The 24742-nt window shown below is 43.3% G+C and overlaps 1 protein-coding gene across 3 annotated transcripts in view; it reads left to right on the forward strand.

The window, feature by feature from the left end:
• Window positions 1-24742, forward strand: part of POU6F2 (POU class 6 homeobox 2) — an 854440-nt gene that overhangs the window by 787504 nt on the left and 42194 nt on the right. For all 3 annotated transcript variants that reach the window (XM_077269273.1, XM_077269271.1, XM_077269274.1), the window contains exons 7-8: window positions 1448-1654; window positions 24015-24183. In XM_077269273.1, the coding sequence (XP_077125388.1) occupies window positions 1448-1654; window positions 24015-24183 (376 nt within the window). The remainder of the gene's footprint in view (window positions 1-1447; window positions 1655-24014; window positions 24184-24742) is intronic.

Consider the following 24742-nt stretch of genomic DNA (forward strand, 5'->3'; position numbering starts at 1 on the left):
CAGTAATCCAGTGAAAAAGAATTGTAAAAATTCCATGTAATATCTCCTGAGGATATTATAGAGGCTGCCAGAGGTGTGCAGACTGGATCTAATCACTATTTGTATGCATCAGGAATGGTCAGTTATTATCATGACTAGGGGTGTTATACACCTGAAAAGTGTAGATCTATACTATGCCTTCTTCATGGACCCTATAGCCAGGCTATGAATTTGGAATTGTAACTATTTTTTCCTGGATTACCATTATTCATTAATAAAGAAAATATATATACATTTTTATTTTTAAAAGTTTGTGTCTTCTACTTTTTCCTTCTATGAAAAATGCTGAGTCACTTACTAGAAAGTGTGAACAAAATTGGTATTCTCAAGACCAGATCTAAAAATCCACTCAACCTCAATTAGGGCAGTCTAGTAACTCTAAGAAATTTGATTTTATGACTACTTCATGAAATGGAAAACTTGCATTTCGATAGTAATTATACAGTTCTTTTTCACTTTGCAGAATAAATCTGTACTTGCTAATAGGGAAAGAAAAAAGCTGACAAGTTGATATTAATAGGTCTTATATAGGTTACATGCGGTTCTATTTAGTACTCTAAGTGTACAAGGGTGCAGAGTTCAGAATTATAACGAGTTTGATAGGCTCTTATTTGACCAACATAAGTAACACAGAAATAGTATGGTCATTTGAGACACAATCCAATCTGCATAAAGCAGCCCAATTTATTATACTGTATATTATGACACAGGCATTAAAAGGGTCATTATACAGCAGCATTATAGATCTGTGCACTTTTAAATATTTTTTATTTTCTCAGCTTTTTACCTGGAAAATTATTTGATGCAATAAGTTGTACACCTGCTGTCATCTTAAGAAAGAGCATTTTTGTGATTACTAAATGGTATCTAATACCAGGACAGACTTCAAGCCAGTGGCCGAGTGGAGCTAAGTATATAGTATGTGACCATATGGTCTTGCTTGGTGAACCAATTGAACATACAGGACAACCACCACAGTGTGGATGACCACTGTTTGGCTAGCGTCATTTCTTATGGCATTCCCATATAAATGTTTCATTAAATTAAACAGCAGGAACTTTACTAAAGCACATTCAGCTAAATGAAAATCATCATCTGCATTTTTGCTGAACTGAAGCAGTATTTGCTATCGTACTCATCATTACAACAATGTAGAAGAGTATTATGACACCTAAACTTTCTCACAGTTTCCTGCAGTGCTCTGCAATTCTAAAATCCAGGTGGAAATCTTTGAACTTTTTATGAAGACTTTAGTAAGACTTTTCTGATCTCAACCTTCTCGAGAGTCACTTGGCCTATGTTGTATAATTGAAATCATCATAGATAACTGTTGTCCATGTTATATATATGGAGATGGAATTTTATCGTTAAATGTTAATAATATGCGGACGACTATCATTCTTTACAGATTATTGGAACAATTCCACTCATGCCAAGCCCAGTGTCATCAAACCAAGCGGGAAGCGGAGCTCAGGGACTTCAAGTGCAACCCATCACTCCACAGCTGCTGACCAACGCCCAGGGACAGATCATTGCCACTGTAATAGGAAACCAAATTTTACCAGTGATCAATACCCAGGGGATTACGCTTTCTCCACTCAAACCTGGCCAACAGGTAATTTGCTTATTAAATATAACCATTTGCTTTTCTAAGTAAACATATTTCTAAAGGTGCTATTGAAATGTCAGATGTCGGTTACAACCCATCCAATCCACACAGGCAAAGAAATCAAGTCATATATGCCCATAAATTAATTTATGTGTAAAATGACACAGGAAAAAGTATTGAACACAGTTAATGAAATGTACAAAAGTCTTTGTTGGTGATGAAAGCTTCAAGATGTCACCTGTATGGAGAAACTACAGACATTGCTCACGTGAGATTTTTGGCCGATTCTTCCACACAAAAACTCTTCAATAGGGTTGAGCGACTTTCATTTTTTTAAGATCGAGTAGGGTTTTGGGAAACCCGATTTTGTCCAGAGTCGAGTCGAGTGCAGTCGGCCGATTATCGCTAAAAGTCGGGGATCGACCGAAACACGAAACCCAATGCAAGTCAATGGGGAAGCATAGTCGGCAGTGAGTGGAGGCCAGGAAAACACCTACAGTGCCCATTTTAATGCCAAAAACATCCATTCTTGTTTCTGAAGCTTGTCAATCTTAATTAACTTTATAATAATAGTTGGGCATAGGGAATTGGGGGTCATTTGGCAAAAGTTGTGGGGGGAGTAGGGCCGGCTCAAGTTTTTCGTGGGCCCAGGAAATGCGGACTACGTCACGGCGGTGTTGCAGGGAAAGGTAATTATTTAAAAGTTGCAAGTGCTGTGATCCTGAGCAAGCAGGGGGGGGGCCCACTCGTTCGCATTGCCACTGGCACAGGGCCCCTCAAAGTACGGCGGTGTGTTTGCATGGCGGGGGCGCCTCCCACCAGCAGCGACACTTTTGCGTACTCTGAGGGGCCCTGTGCCAGTGACGTCGCCAACGAGTATGCCCCCCCACCTGATGAAGGAACCTGCACTTTCATCTGCACCTTCCTCTTTGTCCCTGTGTAAGGTGGTATAACATGCGGGAAGGGGAACCTTACTTTCAGCAGGGACAGATTCTGGCTGTGTAGAGTACAAGGGGAATGTAGTGGTCTCGGTCAATGTACCAGCAGACTCATTTAGCAGTGGCTGGGCAATGGGCAGGATGAGGAGGAAACAGATATAGGGCCAAAGAATAAAGTAGGCTACATGCAGTTCAAAATTGGTAACAGGACTAAACAGGCGGCATTGCTTTGTTCAGTGGAGTAGCAAACCCAAGAGCAGCAGACACTGTTTCAAGGGCCTAACCACACTAGTAGGCCAAATGCAGTTTAATATCTGATAGTATAGGGCGAAAGCCAGAATGTGGAAGCTCAGCTTTGTTCAGTTGAGGACAACACCAGGGAGGGGCAGACACCTTTAGTAGGCCGGAAAAGCCTATTGCATTTTTTAAAATGGTAATTTGGAGCAGAAGGTTGAAGCTCAGCTTTATTTAGTTGAGGGCAACACCAGGGAGGGGCAGAAGCCGTTAGTAGGCCCTAACCACCATTTTTTTTTTAAAACCACTTAATGAGAGCCGGAAGGTTGAAGCTCAGCTTTATTTAGTTGAGGACAACACCAGGGAGGGGCAGAAGCCGTTAGTAGGCCCTAACCACCATTTTTTTTTTTTAAAACCACATAATGAGAGCCGGAAGGTTGAAGCTCAGCTTTATTTAGTTGAGGACAACACCAGGGAGGGGCAGAAGCCGTTAGTAGGCCCTAACCACCTTTTTTTTTTTAAAACCACATAATGAGAGCCGGAAGGTTGAAGCTCAGCTTTATTTAGTTGAGGACAACACCAGGGAGGGGCAGAAGCCGTTAGTAGGCCCTAACCACCTTTTTTTTTTTTAAAACCACATAATGAGAGCCGGAAGGTTGAAGCTCAGCTTTATTTAGTTGAGGACAACACCAGGGAGGGGCAGAAGCCGTTAGTAGGCCCTAACCACCATTTTTTTTTTTAAAACCACATAATGAGAGCCGGAAGGTTGAAGCTCAGCTTTATTTAGTTGAGGACAACACCAGGGAGGGGCAGAAGCCGTTAGTAGGCCCTAACCACCTTTTTTTTTTTTAAAACCACATAATGAGAGCCGGAAGGTTGAAGCTCAGCTTTATTTAGTTGAGGACAACACCAGGGAGGGGCAGAAGCCGTTAGTAGGCCCTAACCACCATTTTTTTTTTTAAAACCACATAATGAGAGCCGGAAGGTTGAAGCTCAGCTTTATTTAGTTGAGGACAACACCAGGGAGGGGCAGAAGCCGTTAGTAGGCCCTAACCACCTTTTTTTTTTTTAAAACCACATAATGAGAGCCGGAAGGTTGAAGCTCAGCTTTATTTAGTTGAGGACAACACCAGGGAGGGGCAGAAGCCGTTAGTAGGCCCTAACCACCATTTTTTTTTTTAAAACCACATAATGAGAGCCGGAAGGTTGAAGCTCAGCTTTATTTAGTTGAGGACAACACCAGGGAGGGGCAGAAGCCGTTAGTAGGCCCTAACCACCTTTTTTTTTTTAAAACCACATAATGAGAGCCGGAAGGTTGAAGCTCAGCTTTATTTAGTTGAGGACAACACCAGGGAGGGGCAGAAGCCGTTAGTAGGCCCTAACCACCTTTTTTTTTTTTAAAACCACATAATGAGAGCCGGAAGGTTGAAGCTCAGCTTTATTTAGTTGAGGACAACACCAGGGAGGGGCAGAAGCCGTTAGTAGGCCCTAACCACCTTTTTTTTTTTTAAAACCACATAATGAGAGCCGGAAGGTTGAAGCTCAGCTTTATTTAGTTGAGGACAACACCAGGGAGGGGCAGAAGCCGTTAGTAGGCCCTAACCACCATTTTTTTTTTAAAAACCACATAATGAGAGCCGGAAGGTTGAAGCTCAGCTTTATTTAGTTGAGGACAACACCAGGGAGGGGCAGAAGCCGTTAGTAGGCCCTAACCACCATTTTTTTTTTTAAAACCACATAATGAGAGCCGGAAGGTTGAAGCTCAGCTTTATTTAGTTGAGGACAACACCAGGGAGGGGCAGAAGCCGTTAGTAGGCCCTAACCACCTTTTTTTTTTTTAAAACCACATAATGAGAGCCGGAAGGTTGAAGCTCAGCTTTATTTAGTTGAGGACAACACCAGGGAGGGGCACACAGACAGACTCCTTTAGTAGGCCTGAAAAGCCTATTGCATTTTTCAAAATGGTAATTTGGAGCAGAAGGTTGAAGCTCAGCTTTATTTAGTTGAGGGCAACACCAGGGAGGGGCAGAAGCCGTTAGTAGGCCCTAACCAAAGTTGAAGGCCAAATGCAGTTTAATTTCTGATACTATAGGCCGAAAGCCAGAAGGTGGAAGTTCCGATTTAGACAGTGGAGCACAATTTGAATTAGGGACTGCAGACAGACTTAGTAGGCTGTCCCCTGTGGACCATGCATCCACCACATTAACCCATTGCGCCGTAATGGACACGTAATCTTCCGTGGCCATGCCTACAGGTCCATGCGTCTGTTGTCAGGTGCACCTTTGTACTCACAGATTGCCAGAGTGCATGGACAATGCGGTCTTCTACATGCTGGTGGAGGGTTGGGATGGCTTTTCTCGCAAAAGAAGTGTCGACTGGTTAGCTTGTAGCGTGGTACAGCGTAGTCCATCATGGCCTTATTAATAGTAAATAAAATATATAACTAGGCTCTATGAACTTTTAAATAGGTTCCAGGGGTACACGGGCAGCATTGGTGTGGTCAGTGGAGGAGTATTGCAAGTAGGGGCTGCAGACAGGCTATCAAAGGCCTAAAATAACAAACAGTAGGCAGTCATGGCAGTTTTACATCGGTTACATGGATACACAGGCAGGCACTCCAGGCAGCATTGTGGTCAGTGGAGGAGTATTGCAAGTAGGGGCCGCAGACAGGCTATCAAAGGCCTAAAATAACAAACAATAGGCTCATTGCAGTTTTACAGCGGTTACATGGATAGACGGGCAGGCAGCTTGGTGGTGGTGAGTGGAGGAGTATTTAAAGTAGGGACCGCAGACAGGCTTCAAAGGCCTAACATAAGAAAATGGGCTGGCTGTAGGCACTTTATAATTGGTTCCAGGGGTACACGGGCAGCAGTGGTCTGGTCAGTGGAGGAGTATTTAAAGTAGGGACCGCAGACAGGCTTCAAAGGCCTAACATAAGAAAATGGGCTGGCTGTAGGCACTTTATAATTGGTTCCAGGGGTACACGGGCAGCAGTGGTCTGGTCAGTGGAGGAGTATTTAAAGTAGGGACCGCAGACAGGCTATCAAAGGCCTAACATAACAAACAATAGGCTCATGGCAGTTTCACAGCGGTTACATGGATACACGGGCAGGCAGCTTGGTGGTGAGTGGAGGAGTATTTAAAGTAGGGACCGCAGACAGGCTATCAAAGGCCTAAAATAACAAACAATAGGCTCATGGCAGTTTCACAGCGGTTACATGGATACACGGGCAGGCAGCTTGGTGGTGGTGAGTGGAGGAGTATTTAAAGTAGGGACCGCAGACAGGCTTCAAAGGCCTAACATAAGAAAATGGGCTGGCTGTAGGCACTTTATAATTGGTTCCAGGGGTACACGGGCAGCAGTGGTCTGGTCAGTGGAGGAGTATTTAAAGTAGGGACCGCAGACAGGCTATCAAAGGCCTAACATAACAAACAATAGGCTCATGGCAGTTTCACAGCGGTTACATGGATACACGGGCAGGCAGCTTGGTGGTGAGTGGAGGAGTATTTAAAGTAGGGACCGCAGACAGGCTATCAAAGGCCTAAAATAACAAACAATAGGCTCATGGCAGTTTCACAGCGGTTACATGGATACACGGGCAGGCAGCTTGGTGGTGGTGAGTGGAGGAGTATTTAAAGTAGGGACCGCAGACAGGCTTCAAAGGCCTAACATAAGAAAATGGGCTGGCTGTAGGCACTTTATAATTGGTTCCAGGGGTACACGGGCAGCAGTGGTCTGGTCAGTGGAGGAGTATTTAAAGTAGGGACCGCAGACAGGCTTCAAAGGCCTAACATAAGAAAATGGGCTGGCTGTAGGCACTTTATAATTGGTTCCAGGGGTACACGGGCAGCAGTGGTCTGGTCAGTGGAGGAGTATTTAAAGTAGGGACCGCAGACAGGCTATCAAAGGCCTAACATAACAAACAATAGGCTCATGATGGCAGTTTCACAGCGGTTACATGGATACACGGGCAGGCAGCTTGGTGGTGAGTGGAGGAGTATTTAAAGTAGGGACCGCAGACAGGCTATCAAAGGCCTAAAATAACAAACAATAGGCTCATGGCAGTTTCACAGCGGTTACATGGATACACGGGCAGGCAGCTTGGTGGTGGTGAGTGGAGGAGTATTTAAAGTAGGGACCGCAGACAGGCTTCAAAGGCCTAACATAAGAAAATGGGCTGGCTGTAGGCACTTTATAATTGGTTCCAGGGGTACACGGGCAGCAGTGGTCTGGTCAGTGGAGGAGTATTTAAAGTAGGGACCGCAGACAGGCTTCAAAGGCCTAACATAAGAAAATGGGCTGGCTGTAGGCACTTTATAATTGGTTCCAGGGGTACACGGGCAGCAGTGGTCTGGTCAGTGGAGGAGTATTTAAAGTAGGGACCGCAGACAGGCTATCAAAGGCCTAAAATAACAAACAATAGGCTCATGGCAGTTTCACAGCGGTTACATGGATACACGGGCAGGCAGCTTGGTGGTGGTGAGTGGAGGAGTATTTAAAGTAGGGACCGCAGACAGGCTTCAAAGGCCTAACATAAGAAAATGGGCTGGCTGTAGGCACTTTATAATTGGTTCCAGGGGTACACGGGCAGCAGTGGTCTGGTCAGTGGAGGAGTATTTAAAGTAGGGACCGCAGACAGGCTATCAAAGGCCTAACATAACAAACAATAGGCTCATGGCAGTTTCACAGCGGTTACATGGATACACGGGCAGGCAGCTTGGTGGTCAGTGGAGGAGTATTTAAAGTAGGGACCGCAGACAGGCTATCAAAGGCCTAAAATAACAAACAATAGGCTCATGGCAGTTTTACAGCGGTTACATGGATACACAGGCAGCTTGGTGGTGAGTGGAGGAGTAGTGCAAGGAGTGTCTGTCCCAGTACTCCCAAAATATAAATAGATGTTAATGTCTCGCAAAACAACCAAAACAAAAAAAAAAGGTGGCATACTTAGGTACAGGGGTGGGCTCATCTACTGAGTTTCTGACATTGTAATTTGGCAGTAACTATTTAATGGTGCCAATATAGGACACAGACACAGACTACTTTAAGTTGCATCATAGATGTCTACAAATTTGTATTGTCAGTGCCAGACATTGAATGATGTCAGCGAATAGACTAAAGATTGGTGGAGCTGTGCGACATAATTTTGCACGTGGTAGAGCACATTTTGAGCTGGGGTAGGGGGGAACTCTCTTGAGGCCGGCGGGACCGCCCCAGGGCCCCTCATGTTACAACGGTGTGTCTGACGTTGGGTGCGCACCACCACCGCCAGAGACACTACATTGTACTATGAGGGACCCAGTAGCAATGCCGTCAACCAAAAGCGAGCACACCCACCTCTTCAGACAAACAGCAGTCTCACGGGTGCTTGCGCCAAGTCGCGATACCACGGCCCCGTGTGGGGAGTTTTGCCATTTAGGGAGGTGTAAACATGTCGTATGCTGTACAATCAGCTGCAGCAAATTAGACATTAGAAAAGTAATTCACAGGCAAGAGCTTTTCATAGGAAAGCTAGGTGTCGGCCGGGCAAGGTGGGGCAAAAGATTTCGAAATCCAGTTGTGGTTCATTTTAATGAATGTTAGATCGTCAACATTTTGGGTAGCCAGACGAGTCCTTTTTTCGGTTAATATTGAACCTGCAGCACTGAATACTCTTTCTGATAGGACACTTGCTGCCGGGCAAGCAAGCTCCTGCAATGCATATTCTGCCAATTCTGGCCAGGTGTCTAATTTGGAGGCCCAGTAATCAAATGGGAATGACGGTTGAGGGAGAACATCGATAAGGGATGAAAAATAGTTAGTAACCATACTGGACAAATGTTGTCTCCTGTCACTTTCAATTGATGCAGCAGTACCTGTCCTGTCTGCGGTCATAGCAAAATCACTCCACAACCTGGTCAGAAAACCCCTCTGTCCAACGCCACTTCTGATGTGTGCACCCCTAACACTCCTAGTCTGCTGCCCCCTGGAGCTTGTGTGAGAACGATCACGTGCGCTGTGTGCTGGGAATGCCTGAAGCAAACGGTCAACAAGAGTTGATTGTTTGGTTGCTAATATTAGTTCCAAGTTCTCATGTGGCATAATATTTTGCAATTTGCCTTTATAGCGTGGATCAAGGAGGCAGGCCAACCAGTAATCGTCATCGTTCATCATTTTCGTAATGCGTGTGTCCCTTTTTAGGATACGTAAGGCATAATCCGCCATGTGGGCCAAAGTTCCAGTTGTCAAATCTCCGGTTGTGATTGGTTGAGGGGCAGTTGCAGGCAAATCTACGTCACTTGTGTCCCTCAAAAAACCAGAACCCGGCCGTGACACGCAACCAATTTCCTGTGCCCCCGTGAAAGTTTCCGCATTAAAAATATACTCATCCCCATCATCCTCCTCGTCCTCCACCTCCTCTTCGCCCGCTACCTCGTCCTGTACACTGCCCTGACCAGACAATGGCTGACTGTCATCAAGGCTTCCCTCTTCCTCTGGTGCAGACGCCTGCTCCTTTATGTGCGTCAAACTTTGCATCAGCAGACGCATTAGGGGGATGCTCATGCTTATTACGGCGTTGTCTGCACTAACCAGCCGTGTGCATTCCTCAAAACACTGAAGGACTTGACACATGTCTTGTATCTTCGACCACTGCACACCTGACAACTCCATGTCTGCCATCCTACTGCCTGCCCGTGTATCCTCCCACAAATAAATAACAGCACGCCTCTGTTCGCACAGTCTCTGAAGCATGTGCAGTGTTGAGTTCCACCTTGTTGCAACGTCTATGATTAGGCGATGCTGGGGAAGGTTCAAAGACCGCTGATAGGTCTGCATACGGCTGGCGTGTACAGGCGAACGTCGGATATGTGAGCAAAGTGCACGCACTTTGAGGAGCAGGTCGGAGAACCCAGGATAAGTTTTCAATAAGCACTGCACCACCAGGTTTAAGGTGTGAGCCAGGCAAGGAATGTGTTTCAGTTGGGAAAGGGAGATGGCAGCCATGAAATTCCTTCCGTTATCACTCACTACCTTGCCTGCCTCAAGATCTACTGTGCCCAGCCACGACTGCGTTTCTTGTTGCAAGAACTCGGACAGAACTTCCGCGGTGTGTCTGTTGTCGCCCAAACACTTCATAGCCAATACAGCCTGCTGACGCTTGGCAGTAGCTGGCCCATAATGGGACAACTGGTGTGCAACAGTGTCATCTGCCGATGGAGTGGTTGGCCGACTGCGTTCTGTGGAAGAGCTGTAGCTTCTGCAGGAGGACGAGGAGGAGGAGGAGGGGGTGCGAACGCCTACAGCCAACTGTTTCCTAGACCGTGGGCTAGGCACAACTGTCCCTAAATTGATGTCGCCTGTGGACCCTGCATCCACCACATTCACCCAGTGTGCCGTGATGGACACATAACGTCCCTGGCCATGCCTACTGGTCCATGCATCTGTAGTCAGGTGCACCTTTGTACTCACAGATTGCCTAAGTGCATGGACGATGCGCTGTTTAACATGCTGGTGCAGGGCTGGGATGGCTTTTCTGGAAAAAAAGTGTCGACTAGGTAGCTCGTATCGTGGTTCAGCGTACTCCATCAGGGCTTTAAAAGCTTCGCTTTCAACTAAACGGTAGGGCATCATCTCTAACGAGATTAGTCTAGCTATGTGGGCGTTAAAACCCTGTGTACGCGGATGCGAGGATAAGTACTTCCTTTTTCTAACCAGAGTCTCATGTAGGGTGAGCTGGACTGGAGAGCAGGAGATCGTGGAACTTTCGGGTGTGCCGGTGTACATGGCAGACTGAGAGACGGTTGGAGACGGTATTGTTTCCGCCGGTGCCCTAGATGCAATATTTCCTCCTACTAAACTGGTGATTCCCTGACCCTGACTGCTTTTGGCTGGCAAAGAAACCTGCACAGATACTGCCGGTGGTGCGGAAAATGGTGGCCTTACAGTGACGGAAGGGATGTTGCGTTGCTGACTAGCTTCATTGGCCGAGGGTGCTACAACCTTAAGGGACGTTTGGTAGTTAGTCCAGGCTTGAAAATGCATGGTGGTTAAGTGTCTATGCATGCAACTAGTATTTAGACTTTTCAGATTCTGACCTCTGCTTAAGCTAGTTGAACATTTTTGACAGATGACTTTGCGCTGATCAGTTGGATGTTGTTTAAAAAAATGCCAGACTGCACTCTTCCTAGACTCGGATCCCTTTTCAGGGATTGCAGACTGAGCTTTAACCGGATGGCCACGCTGTCCTCCAACAGGTTTTGGCTTTGACACGCGTTTTGGGCCAGATACGGGCCCGGCAGATGGAACCTGTTGCGATGTTGATGCCTGCTGCGGCCCCTCCTCCACCTCCGCTTCTGAACTACTGCCGCCTGCACCCTGTTCCCCCAATGGCTGCCAATCGGGGTCAATAACTGGGTCATCTATTACCTCCTCTTCGAGCTCGTGTGCAACTTCGTCTGTGTCACTGTGTCGGTCGGTGGTATAGCGTTCGTGGCGGGGCAACATAGTCTCATCAGGGTCTGATTGTGGATCTGTACCCTGAGAGGGCAATGTGGTGGTCTGAGTCAAAGGAGCAGCATAGTACTCTGGCTGTGGCTGTGCATCAGTGCACTCCATGTCAGAATCTACTTGTAATGGGCATGGCCTGTTAAATGTTTCACTTTCTAAGCCAGGGACGGTATGTGTAAAGAGCTCCATGGAGTGACCCGTTGTGTCGCCTGCTGCATCCTTCTCTCTTGTTGTAGTTTTTGCTGAGGAGGACAAGGAAGCGACTTGTCCCTGACCGTGAACATCCACAAGCGACGCGCTGCTTTTACATTTACCAGTTTCGGAAGAGGAGGCAAAAGAGCTAGAGGCTGAGTCTGCAATGTAAGCCAAAACTTGCTGTTGCTGCTCAGCCTTTAAAAGCGGTTTTCCTACTCCCAGAAAAGAGAGCGTTCGAGGCCTTGTGTAGCCTGACGACGAAACTGGCTCCACAGCTCCAGACTTAGGTGGAATATTTTTATCCCCACGACCACCTGATGCTCCACTACCACTACCATCATTACCAGCTGACAATGAACGCCCACGACGACCTCTTGCACCAGACTTCCTCATTGTTTAAAAATCGTAACCAAACTAACTTTATTTGTTGCTGTCAAACAACTTACACGGTGAGCTATAACTTCAGTATGATTTCAATATCCCTTAACAGGTTGGTGAGACCACAAGGAAAATCAGGCACAATGTTACACACTCTGTTTTCTGTGACACCAAATCACAGAGATGACACACACGCAGGACTGTCACTCAAGCACTAATGTCAATATTAATCTCCCACCTAATTTATTTTTTTTTTTTTCTCTGTGAGACTTTAGAAACCAAATAATATTTAAAAAAAAAACAAAAAAACAAGGCTTTCTATGGCCCACTGAATGAGAGATGGCACGCACAGGAGTGGCACACAAGCCCTGACTGAGGCCAATATTTTTCTCCCACTGATTGATGTAGTGTTTTTGTGTTGAGGTTGATTTTAAAACACAAATGAAGGAAAAAAATAAAAAGGCTTTCTATGGCCCACAATTAGAGAGAGAGGTGGCACACCCAGGAGTCAAGACTGGCACACAAGCTGAAATGGCAATATTACTCTCCCACTGTTTTTTTATGTATTTTTTTTTTATTTTCAGGGAGACTTTAGAAACCAAATAATATTTAAAAAAAAAAAAAAAAACAAGGCTTTCTATGGCCCACTGAATGAGAGGGACAGAGGTGGCACACCCAGGAGTCAAGACTGGCACACAAGCTGAAATGGCAATATTACTCTCCCACTGTTTTTTTATGTATTTTTTTTTTTTATTTTCAGGGAGACTTTAGAAACCAAATAATATTAAAAAAACCAAAAAATAAATAGGCTTTCTATGGCCCACTGAATGAAAGGGAGAGAGGTGGCACACCCAGGAGTCAAGACTGGCACACAAGCTGAAAGGGCAATATTACTCTCCCACTGTTTTTTTATGTATTTTTTTTTTTTATTTTCAGGGAGACTTTAGAAACCAAATAATATTAAAAAAACCAAAAAATAAATAGGCTTTCTATGGCCCACAATTAGAGAGAGAGGTGGCACACCCAGGAGTCAAGACTGGCACACAAGCTGAAATGGCAATATTACTCTCCCACTGTTTTTTTATGTTTTTTTTTTTTATTTTCAGGGAGACTTTAGAAACCAAATAATATTAAAAAAAAAACAAAAAAACAAGGCTTTCTATGGCCCACTGAATGAGAGGGAGAGAGGTGGCACACCCAGGAGTCAAGACTGGCACACAAGCTGAAATGGCAATATTACTCTCCCACTGTTTTTTTATGTATTTTTTTTTTTTATTTTCAGGGAGACTTTAGAAACCAAATAATATTAAAAAAAAAACAAAAAAACAAGGCTTTCTATGGCCCACTGAATGAGAGGGAGAGAGGTGGCACACCCAGGAGTCAAGACTGGCACACAAGCTGAAATGGCAATATTACTCTCCCACTGTTTTTTTATGTATTTTTTTTTTTTATTTTCAGGGAGACTTTAGAAACCAAATAATATTAAAAAAACCAAAAAATAAATAGGCTTTCTATGGCCCACTGAATGAAAGGGAGAGAGGTGGCACACCCAGGAGTCAAGACTGGCACACAAGCTGAAAGGGCAATATTACTCTCCCACTGTTTTTTTATGTATTTTTTTTTTTTATTTTCAGGGAGACTTTAGAAACCAAATAATATTAAAAAAACCAAAAAATAAATAGGCTTTCTATGGCCCACAATTAGAGAGAGAGGTGGCACACCCAGGAGTCAAGACTGGCACACAAGCTGAAATGGCAATATTACTCTCCCACTGTTTTTTTATGTTTTTTTTTTTTATTTTCAGGGAGACTTTAGAAACCAAATAATATTAAAAAAAAAACAAAAAAACAAGGCTTTCTATGGCCCACTGAATGAGAGGGAGAGAGGTGGCACACCCAGGAGTCAAGACTGGCACACAAGCTGAAATGGCAATATTACTCTCCCACTGTTTTTTTATGTATTTTTTTTTTTTATTTTCAGGGAGACTTTAGAAACCAAATAATATTAAAAAAACCAAAAAATAAATAGGCTTTCTATGGCCCACTGAATGAAAGGGAGAGAGGTGGCACACCCAGGAGTCAAGACTGGCACACAAGCTGAAAGGGCAATATTACTCTCCCACTGTTTTTTTATGTTTTTTTTTTTTTTTCAGGGAGACTTTAGAAACCAAATAATATTAAAAAAAAAAAAAAAAAAAAAAATAGGCTTGCTATAGCCCACTGAATGAGAGATAGCACACACAGCAGTGGCACACAAGCCCTGACTGAGGCCAATATTTTTCTCCCACTGATTGATGTAGTGTTTTTGTGTTGAGGTAGATTTTAGAACACAAATCACGGAAAAAATAAATAGGCTTTCTATGGCCCACTGAATGAAAGGGAGAGAGGTGGCACACCCAGGAGTCAAGACTGGCACACAAGCTGAAAGGGCAATATTACTCTCCCACTGTTTTTTTATGTATTTTTTGTTTTTTCAGGGAGACTTTAGAAACCCAATAATATTTAAAAAAAAAAATAAATAGGCTTTCTATGGCCCACTGAATGAGAGGGAGAGAGGTGGCACACCCAGGAGTCAAGACTGGCACACAAGCTGAAAGGGCAATATTATTCTCCCACTGTTTTTTTAGGTTTTTTTTTTTTTTTTCAGGGAGAATTAGAAACCAAATAATATTAAAAAAAAAAAAAAAAAATAGGCTTGCTATAGCCCACTGAATGAGAGATAGCACACACAGCAGTGGCACACAAGCCCTGACTGAGGCCAATATTTTTCTCCCACTGATTGATGTACTGTTTTTGTGTTGAGGTAGATTTTAGAACACAAATCACGGAAAAAATAAATAGGCTTTCTATGGCCCACTCAGTGAGAGATGGCACACACAGGGATGGCACTGTAGCAGAAATGCCAATCTTAATCTCCCACAAAAAAAAAAAACAAAAAAAAAAAAAAAACTGTCCTACAATTACTATCTCCCTGCAGTAATGTAAGCCAGGTATGGCAGGCAGCAATAGGAGTGGACTGATGCACAAATTAAATAAAAAGTGTGGAAAAACAGAAAAGATAGCTGTGCAGAAAGGAAGGAACAAGAGGATATGTGCTTTGAAAAAAGCAGTTGGTTTCCACAGTGGCGTACACACAGCAATACAGCTATCACGGAGCCTTCTAGGGCAGCCCAATGAGCTACAGCGCTGAGGGGAAAAAAAAAAAAAAATAGCTTCCACAGTCCCTGCACACCGAAGGTGGTGTTGGACAGTGGAAATCGCTGCAGCACAAGCGGTTTGGTGGTTAGTGGACCCTGCCTAACGCTCTCCCTGCTTCTGATGAAGCGGCAGCAACCTGTCCCTAAGCTCAGATCAGCAGCAGTAAGATGGCGGTCGGCGGGAACGCCCCTTTATAGCCCCTGTGACGCCGCAGACAGCAAGCCAATCACTGCAATGCCCTTCTCTAAGATGGTGGGGACCAGGATCTATGTCATCACGCTGCCCACACTCTGCGTTCACCTTCATTGGCTGAGAAATGGCGCTTTTCGCGTCATTGAAACGCGACTTTGGCGCGAAAGTCGCGTACCGCATGGCCGACAAGCACAGGGGTCGGATTGGGTTTCATGAGACGCCGACTTAGCCAAAAGTCGGCGACTTTTGAAAATGATCGACCCGTTTCGCTCAACCCTACTCTTCAAATCCTGAAGGTCCCGTGGGCACTTTCTATGAATTTTGAGATCTATTTCCTTTCATAAATGTTCTATTGGATTCAGGTTGTGTGATTGGCTGGGCCATTCTAGCAGCTTTATTTTCTTTCTCTGAAACCAATTGAGTGTTTCCTTGGCTGTGTTCTTGGGATCATTGCTTTGCTGAAATGTCCTCTAAAGCTTAGAGCACCTAATATGTTAATTTACCCCTCAACTAAGGGTACCGTCACACAGTACCATTTACATCGCTACGACGGCACGATTCGTGATGTCGCAGCGATCGTTTGATTATCGTTGCAATACACGGCTCTTGAGCGATGCCGAAGTCCCCGGGTAACCAGGGTAAACATCGGGTTACTAAGCGCAGGGCCGCGCTTAGTAACCCGATGTTTACCCTGGTTACCAGCGTAAACGTAAAAAAAAACAAACAGTACATACTCACATTCCGGTGTCTGTCCCCTGGCGTTCTGCTTCTCTCCACTGTGTAAGCGCCATAGCCGGAAAGCACAGCGGTGACGTCACCGCGTCACCGCTGTGCTCGCTTTCCGGCTTGCCGGCGCTCACAGTGCAGAGAAGCTGAGACGCCGGAGGACAGACACCGGAATGTGAGTATGTACTGTTTGTTTTTTTTACGTTTACGCTGGTAACCACGGTAAACATCGGGTTACTAAGCGCGGCCCTGCGCTTAGTTACCCGATGTTTACCCTGATTACAAGCTAACACATCGCTGGATCGCTGTCACACACAACGATCCAGCGATGTCAGCAGGAGATCCAGCGATGAAAGAAAGTTCCAAACGATCTGCTACGACGTATGATTCTCAGCAGGATCCCTGATCGCTGCTGCGTGTCAGACACTGCGATATCGTATGGATATCGCTAGAACGTCACGAATCGTACCGTCGTAGCGATCAAAATGGCACTGTGTGACGGTACCCTAAAGCAACGTTAGCAAACATTCTTCTCTGGGGGCGTTTACTTTTTCTCCTGTTAAATATTACCCAGTTATAAGCAGGTAGTGTTATACAGGGAGGAAAAAAAACAGAAGTCCCCAGAGAAGGTCAGATTCGCCTTTTTTTAGTGTGAGGTAGTAAGACTGATGTGTCTAACCTTATAACATTGAGATATGACATGACAGCTCTGTGAGAGGAGAACGGCAGCGGTGATCAGTGATGAAGATGATCGTGCAAGCAGCATTTGTCATGTACAACACTTTGGATCTATCCCAGGTCTAAGGCATTATTCCTCCATACATGGGATAGATACAGAGCATAGTGTGTAAATGACATTACAATGTGGCTTTCCTCCTCTCCTGGGGCTTGTAATGACTGATCTCTGATCCTGGAGATCTCAGTGTGATAAGGATATAGACAATAGTAATATCACATATCACTGAAAATGCTGATTCTGAACTCTTCTTGAGACATTTGCTTTTTTCCCCATTAATGCTGCTTTCTTATGATTGGGAAATATCATGAAGGGGAAAAATAAACATCCCTAGAGATTGTATGCTTGCGAGCAGGGCCCTCATTCCTCTTGGTATCTGTTTTGATCTATGTGTTTATTGTTATGTCTATTGTATGTACATGTCCCCTCTAAAATGTAAAGTGCTGCAAAATATGTTGGCACTATAGAAATAAAATTATTATTATTATTATTAGAGAAGAATCTCTGTTAACACCCCTTTAGTTGAGGGAAAAAATAGCACCCTAAACTTTTCAAATTGGCTCTTCTGAGATAAAGAGGCCTTAAACTCTATAGCGCCACCTGTTGGAAGTAGCGATCCTACAAGTCACAATCAACCCTTTAACGATTCATGCAATATGAATTAGGATAAAAGCCAAATCAGTGTCTCAATTCGCAGACACGGTGTTTCAGGCTGTTCGCCCTCATCAGTGCGAAGCATGAGAACTGATTTGGCTAGGTGAGAGGCTCTGGACTGGGAACTAAGGGGTGACGTTTCTCCTTATGGAGAGTGACATACCAGCTGGTTTGTCAAGGTAAGGAGGCTTACTCGCCGTGCAATGCTCCTCTGGGAAATTAAATATTCAAATTGCCTCTTCTGAGATAAAAAGGACTTAAACTCTATAGCGCCACCTGTTGGAAGTAGCGATCCTACAAGTCACAATCAGCCATTTAACGAGTCGTGCAATATGACTTAGGATAAAAGCCAAATCAGTATCTCAATTCGCAGACACAGTGTTTCGGGCTGTTGGCCCTCGTCAGTGCGAAGCATGAGAACTGATTTGGCTAGGTGAGAGGCTCTGGACTGGGGTCTAAGGGGTAACGTTTCTCCTTAAGGAGAGTTATGGAGAGCACTAAAGAGTTTAAGTCCTCTTTATCTCAGAAGAGGCAATTTGAATATTTAATTTCCCAGAGGAGCATTGCACGGCGAATAAGCCTCCTTACCTTGACAAGCCAGCTGGTATGTCACTCTCCATAAGGAGAAACGTTACCTCTTAGAACCCCCACCCTAAACTTTGAAAGAAAATATCTTCAGAACAGAGAGAAGTAAATTTTATTAATTTTCAGTCACTTTACCATAAGGTACCGAGTTTAGCATGAAAAAAGCAGTGAAAGGCTCTATTTAAATATATCAGAAGTATTAAGAAAGTTGAAGACCACAATCTGTGTGCATATATTGAAGGGCTGCAGCATTCTTCTGCATTTGTAGAGTATTGTGATTGATTAACAAAGTGCTTTTTTAAGAAACTCTCCATCTGTTAAAGAATGTCCTATTTTTTTAAAAAAGAAAGACCATGAGATGCCACCAATGCCAAAAGTCATCTGTGACTGACCTTGTTGCCTGGAAAAGTAATATAAATATATTAAAAATAATAGTAATAACAGTAATTAAAGTAGAATCCATTGTCTCTATAAAAAACAGGTTCTGACATTAGAATGTGAAGTTTCTACAAACATTGAAATAACAATCGGCACACTCGACGTTCTAAGTGTTAATTTTAGTCATCATGTGTTTGGTGCATGATTTCCACGTAGGGAAAAAAGTCTCCAAGGCTCATTAAGTAGGGGGCAATTTCTGTGACATCCATTGTAGTATCAACCAATAGTGTCTAGTAAGTGAGTTCATATGGGAAAATGTAGTTAGCCCTTAGGCGGCCATGGAGATAGCTGTTTACAGATTATTGGCTTGGCATTTTATAATAAAAGAAATTAATTTTGTTCATGCTGAGTACTGCTGAAAATACCTTGGGCCTCATACATCAAAGTCTAAAAGTAGTCACACTGTATGACTTTGCAACTCTCTTCAATAAAATCAGCCTTTCCTAATGCTAAAAGTCTAGGCTATTAAACGTGGATGTTACTGTATGTACATACATTGCTGCCATTACCATTGATGCCTCTAATAAAATATACATTTGGAGGATTATTAGCTCATTAGTATGCAAGAGTATTAAAATCAGTTACAGTTTACTGATAAAACTGGAAAGTGGCGTTCACTGCAGGTCCATAATATAGGTCCTTAATAAGGGAAAATACCACCATATGATAACATGTCATGGGAGCATGTGAACATTTTTTTTAACAGATAAGGAGTGTAAAATCAGAGATGCTTTCCTGTTCAGCATTGCTATGTCTACAGCGCTGTTTATGGATGTTCTGCCTATTACGTCCTGCACCAATGGGTACAATGTCTCTTAATCCTTCCATTCACATTATTCTCATGTCGTCCACCAATATCAAGAGGTTCGGCCAATACTTTAAAGTGTATAGGGGCGCTGTCCGACTGAAGATGGTAAGATGTTGGGAAGATGGTAATAGGGTAAATTCGCTTTCAGATTATCAATCACTTTTTTCTTCCAGAGATAAGTCACTGACAGAGATTTCTGTCAGAAGCTTTTTCATAGGGAACAAAGGAGTGCTCGGACAGATGAACAAATCTATCTGTGGGCAAGTTCCCAAACTGGAACACCTCTCTTTTGTAATTTACACCATTTTTGGAGCATAAATTGTGATTAAAATATCAACAACGCTCAGCAACACCCTCTCCCGATTCAGCTATCCCTTCATTATAAATGGTTGTCGGAACTAGTTGAGACTGTTGTAAAAAAATGCCAGAAGTCATAAAATGTTTGCGCAACTATGAGTTGCAAAATATGTTGTGACCTTTTAAAGTTTTATTTTATCATCTAATAAAAAAAGCTGAATTGGGCCATTGATGGGATGGAATGTTAAATTTGATAATGGAAAGCGGATTGAGATTCTACCTACCGCACCTCATTTTATAAAAAGCCAATGTGCCGTCTATGTGCTTAAAATCAAAAGCACATGGGGAAACATTATTACCCTATGCTCTTTAATCAACCTATGTTCAATATCTTGGCATCCATAAGGGGCACACAGGTAGTAGTTACATCTAAGTTCCCAATGTCTACAGATGACCCAATGTCCCTCATAAGAAGACACTGTTATTATAAATGGTGCTTTGAAGGGGAAGTTTGAATCTATTTCTCACTTCTACCGCCTCTCAGCACATGCTCAGTGCACAGATGAAGCTGAGAAAATAAAAAGTCACCGAAAATATTTTTCTTTATCTTAAAATGTACTTAATTTGTAATTGGCAAACAGTCCTTTTTAGAATAATTCCTTTTTGAGTGTTTTCAGTAGACAGCCCTAAGTATGTCACTTGGGTGCATGCGTTACTTTTTTAACAAACTCCCAAAGGTCTAAACAAAGAGTTGTGTCTGCAGTTTTTTTATGTTATGAAAAATTATTAGCAACAAAATGATATTTTGTGAATGGTCAGTCCATGTACCGTACTTCTAACTAATGACAAATTCCTTAGAGGTACTGGACACTGCTTGTACTCCAGTAGACTTCATTACACAAAAACAAATTATCACATATTGCGGAAAGGCCAAGCCCCCACTATTTCCTAGAATGAGGGGGACTATGGTACCTGACAATGCACAGTAAAGAGCTGTGCTATCCCCCCCAAAAAATGTCTGAAGGGTCCATTGTGCTTACTAGGGTGGCAAGATAAATTTTTCCTAAGTCTGGAACAAAGATATTGGACCCCTCCAAACAGTTCTACCATATCTACCTATTTGCAGTTGTGGGACAACCCCTTTCATTTACTATGTTTGAGCTAAAAGTTGGAAAGTGTCTCTCTTTTAAGCTGTCAGGATTGATTTGCCAGTGATATATTGCCAGACATTCTACACTATGAGTAATTTTAAGGTATATGGTACATTCAACCTCCAAAACTAATAGGGAAAAAAATAAAACTTTCCTTTATACCTCTCTTCTCTTTTAGGATAAGACTATAATGTGTAGCTGTCCTTACTGGAGTAACTGTAACCTTTAGGCCATGTGCACACGTTAAGTATTTTTCGCGTTTTTTTCACGTTTTTTCGCTATAAAAACGTGATAAAAACGCGAAAAAAACGCTTACATATGCCTCCCATTATTTTAAGTGTATTCCGCATTTTTTGTGCAAATGTAGCCTTTTTTTTCGCGAAAAAATCGCATCGCGGAAAAAAAAGCAACATGTTCATTAAAATGCGGAATTGCAGTGGATTCCGCACACCTAGGGGTCCATTGATCTGCTTACTTCCCGCACGGGGCTGTGCACACCATGCGGGAAGTAAGCAGATTATGTGCGGTTGGTACCCAGGGTGGAGGAGAGGAGACTCTCCTCCACGCACTGGGCACCATATAAGTGGTCAAAAAATAAGAATTAAAATAAAAAATAGTCCTATACTCACCCTCGATGTCTTCCCGCCTCCACTGCATGCTGCCGCTTCGGTTCCTATAGCTGCTGTGCGGTGAAGGACCTGTGATGACGTCACTGTCTTGTGATTGGTCGTGAGCGGTCATGTGACCGCTCACGTGACCGTGACGTCACGGAAGGTCCTGTGCGCACAGACCAGCTATAGGAAGAGGAACGGACGCCGCTGAGGAGATGTCTGGGTGAGTATAAGCATTTTTTTTTTTTTTTTTTATTATTTTTAAACATTCTATCTTTTACTATAGATGCTGCATAAGCTGCATCTATAGTAAAAAGTTGGTCACACTTGTCAAACAGTATGTTTGACAAGTGTGACCAACCTGTCAGTCAGTTTTCCAAGCGATGCTACAGATCGCTTGGAAAACGTTAGCATTCTGCAAGCTAATTACGCTTGCAGAATGCTAAAAAAACGCGAAAAAACGAAAAAAAAACCGCAAAAAAAAAAATGCGGATTTCTTGCAGAAAATTTCCGGTTTTCTTCAGGAAATTTCTGCAAGAAATCCGCAACGTGTGCACATACCCTTATTCTCTACTTCATTCACAGATCTCTAATCACTTTGATCCCGTCTCCATACAACTAAAGCCAATTTAGAAATCACAGTTTGCGATCAAGGGTTCTACTGTATACATACCTTGCTTTCATGTGACCACAAAAGAAGGAGCAGGTCTCCCAGGGGTGTATTGTATGAACCCATTTAAACAAACAGTGAACCTAGAAATAAAATGATGAACGTAAGGCCGGAATCACACTACCGTATAATATGGACGAGTGCTATGCGAGAAAAATCACATAGCACTGGGACCAATGTTAATCTATGGGGCAGCTCCCATCACCATTTTTTTCTCGGCCGTTTTATACGTGCGAATGAAATCGCAGCATGCTCACCAATGCAAGTCTATGGGTGAAAGAAAAACTCGCACACCACTCGGACCATCTGTGTGACATCCGTATGGCATCTGTATGCAATGCGATTTTAACATGAGCTTTTACATAGAGAGAAATGCTGTATGTAAAAGCTCATGTTAAAATCGCATTGCATACGGATGCCATACTGATGTCACACTGTTTCTAGATGCGAGGAAATCACATCTTTGCATTGCAAACGGATTACACATGTATCACTGTTCGGGAACATTTGTGCGATTCTCGGCCTCAAAATCGGACCAATTTGTTATATGGCAAGTGAGACTCCAGCCTTAGCGTGAGATAAACTTGCCCCACCGTTTGCCAGTCTTATTTGATGCAAGCTCTGGAAAAATAATCAGAACTGTTTCTGCTGACAGCGGATAAAGGGCAGGGCTCAGCAAAGGGGCAGGAATTAGCATTTTTGGAGTACTACTGCAGATAGGGTAGAGGGGGGGAAACTTCTGCTGCAGACGGCTTCATGACTTAGGGGAGGAAGGAAGGGGAAAAATGCCCATCATTGTTAGACACAAAGAGACTTCTCAATTGTTTTAGCAGTTTAAATTGTAGCATCATTTCACAATTGAAGTGGCAGAAGCTGATCAGAAACTTAGGGCCACAGTACCCAGCTTAGCTTGTTTTTCATCTTTAATAATCTGTGGGGGTCTCAGCAAAACTTGTGACATATCACTATGACATATCAAACATTTTCCAACATTTTAGGTATTCTTTCATTGAGAAATTGCAGGTTTCTTTATTTGCAGTATTTTATATTTATAGTTCTTTAGAGGCATGGTCTCAACTTTTCAAATGGTAACATTGAAAAATTCTTCTAAAAAATTCTGACCACCACGCTGAAATAAACGTTTATAAAATGTGCCCCCTCATACCGTGAAATGGTCCCGGGGGCGGGTCTTATCCCCTAATCAGACGCAGCACAGCCGTCACTCCGGGCCTGTGCGCGCCGGGCACCGCCTCCTCTTACACTATGGCTGGTCCAAACAACTAAAGCAATTGTTACCATCCACCTCTCGTGTCTCCCCTTTTCCTCATAGATTGTAAGCTTGTGAGCAGGGCCCTCATTCCTACTGGTATCTGTTTTGAACTGTGATTTCTGTTATGCTGTAATGTCTATTGTCTGTATAAGTCCCCTCTATAAGTTGTAAAGCGCTGCGGAATATGTTGGCGCTATATAAATAAAATTATTATTATTATTATTATTATTACTACATTATCATCCCCGGCGCCTACGCTGTAAGTACAAAGGGCAGCGCAACTGCGCACGCCTGGAAAAAAAACTTAATGTGCAGGCACTGGGGATGATAATGCAGCAAAAGGAGGTGGCGCCCGGCGCGCACAGGCCCGGAGTGACGGCTGTGCTGCGTCTGATTAGGAGGGAAAGACCCGCCCCAGGACCATTTCAGGGTATGAAGGGCACATTTTATAAACGTTTATTTCGGCGTGTGCAGGCATCATAACTAAAAGAGCCACCTTGTCAGAATGCAGCATTTGTGCTGCACAAGGTGGCTCTTTTAGTTACAAACGCCTGAGGGGGGTGACAGGTTCCCTTTAATTCACAAGGTTTAAAAATAGGTACCGGATTAGGCCCATTACTCAATATGAGTGGTCACTGTTTAATTTAGTTCAGTAATAACTACTATTTCGCACCGCAATTTGGCACAAGTTAAAATACAATAAGAAATGTAAAATCTGAATAACATTTTTTGTACATATATCTGTGTAATTTCTAGCACATATGATCAATGCACGTATTCTTATATTTTGATATATAGCTCCATCAACCAGCACAAGTGCCAGTGGGTCCAGCAACATCACAGGCAAATCTTTTGCACTTGGCTCATAATCAAGCATCAATGGCTCAAAGTCCAGTCCGCCAATCTTCGTCTTCTTCCTCTTCTTCTTCCTCTTCTTCAGCTTTGAGTGTTGGTCAGTTAGTCAGCAGTAAGTATTTACTTCTGATGTAATTCTTTTTCTATTCCGTTACTTCTTGCCTTGGTTTCTTACAAAGGAATTATTACTATAGCCTGTCACAGTTGTTTTTAATTCCTTAATAGTGTTTAAACACCAAACACATATTAGTAATTTATAAAAGAAAATGGCCTTGTTGCCCGTAACATTGCAAACACAACACAGCGCTCATTATCCAGAGCAGTTTACTCCCTAACATAGAACTGACATCCTCCATAAGACACATCATTGTCAGGGTGAATGTGCTGAGACTTGCAGTATTTACACTGGAAATGATGGCTGTTTTTGTTTTCACATATGTATTCTTTTTATTCCTATTTTTCCTTATACCTTACTATTGTATTTTACTTTCTACTATTACTCTGACGTTTGGCCCAATCGCAATGACACTACAGTAGGTCTAGTTTGCACTAGTCACTCTGTCACATAACTAAATTGTTGTCAATCATTCGATGACCCATAGAGTATATTTTCTTTGCCCTGTCTGCTTATGCAACTTTAAGGATCTTAAAGTATTATCACAAATTTTTAA

Source organism: Ranitomeya variabilis, chromosome 6, assembly GCF_051348905.1.
Source record: "Ranitomeya variabilis isolate aRanVar5 chromosome 6, aRanVar5.hap1, whole genome shotgun sequence".
In the NCBI taxonomy this organism is placed as follows: Eukaryota; Metazoa; Chordata; class Amphibia; order Anura; family Dendrobatidae; genus Ranitomeya; species Ranitomeya variabilis.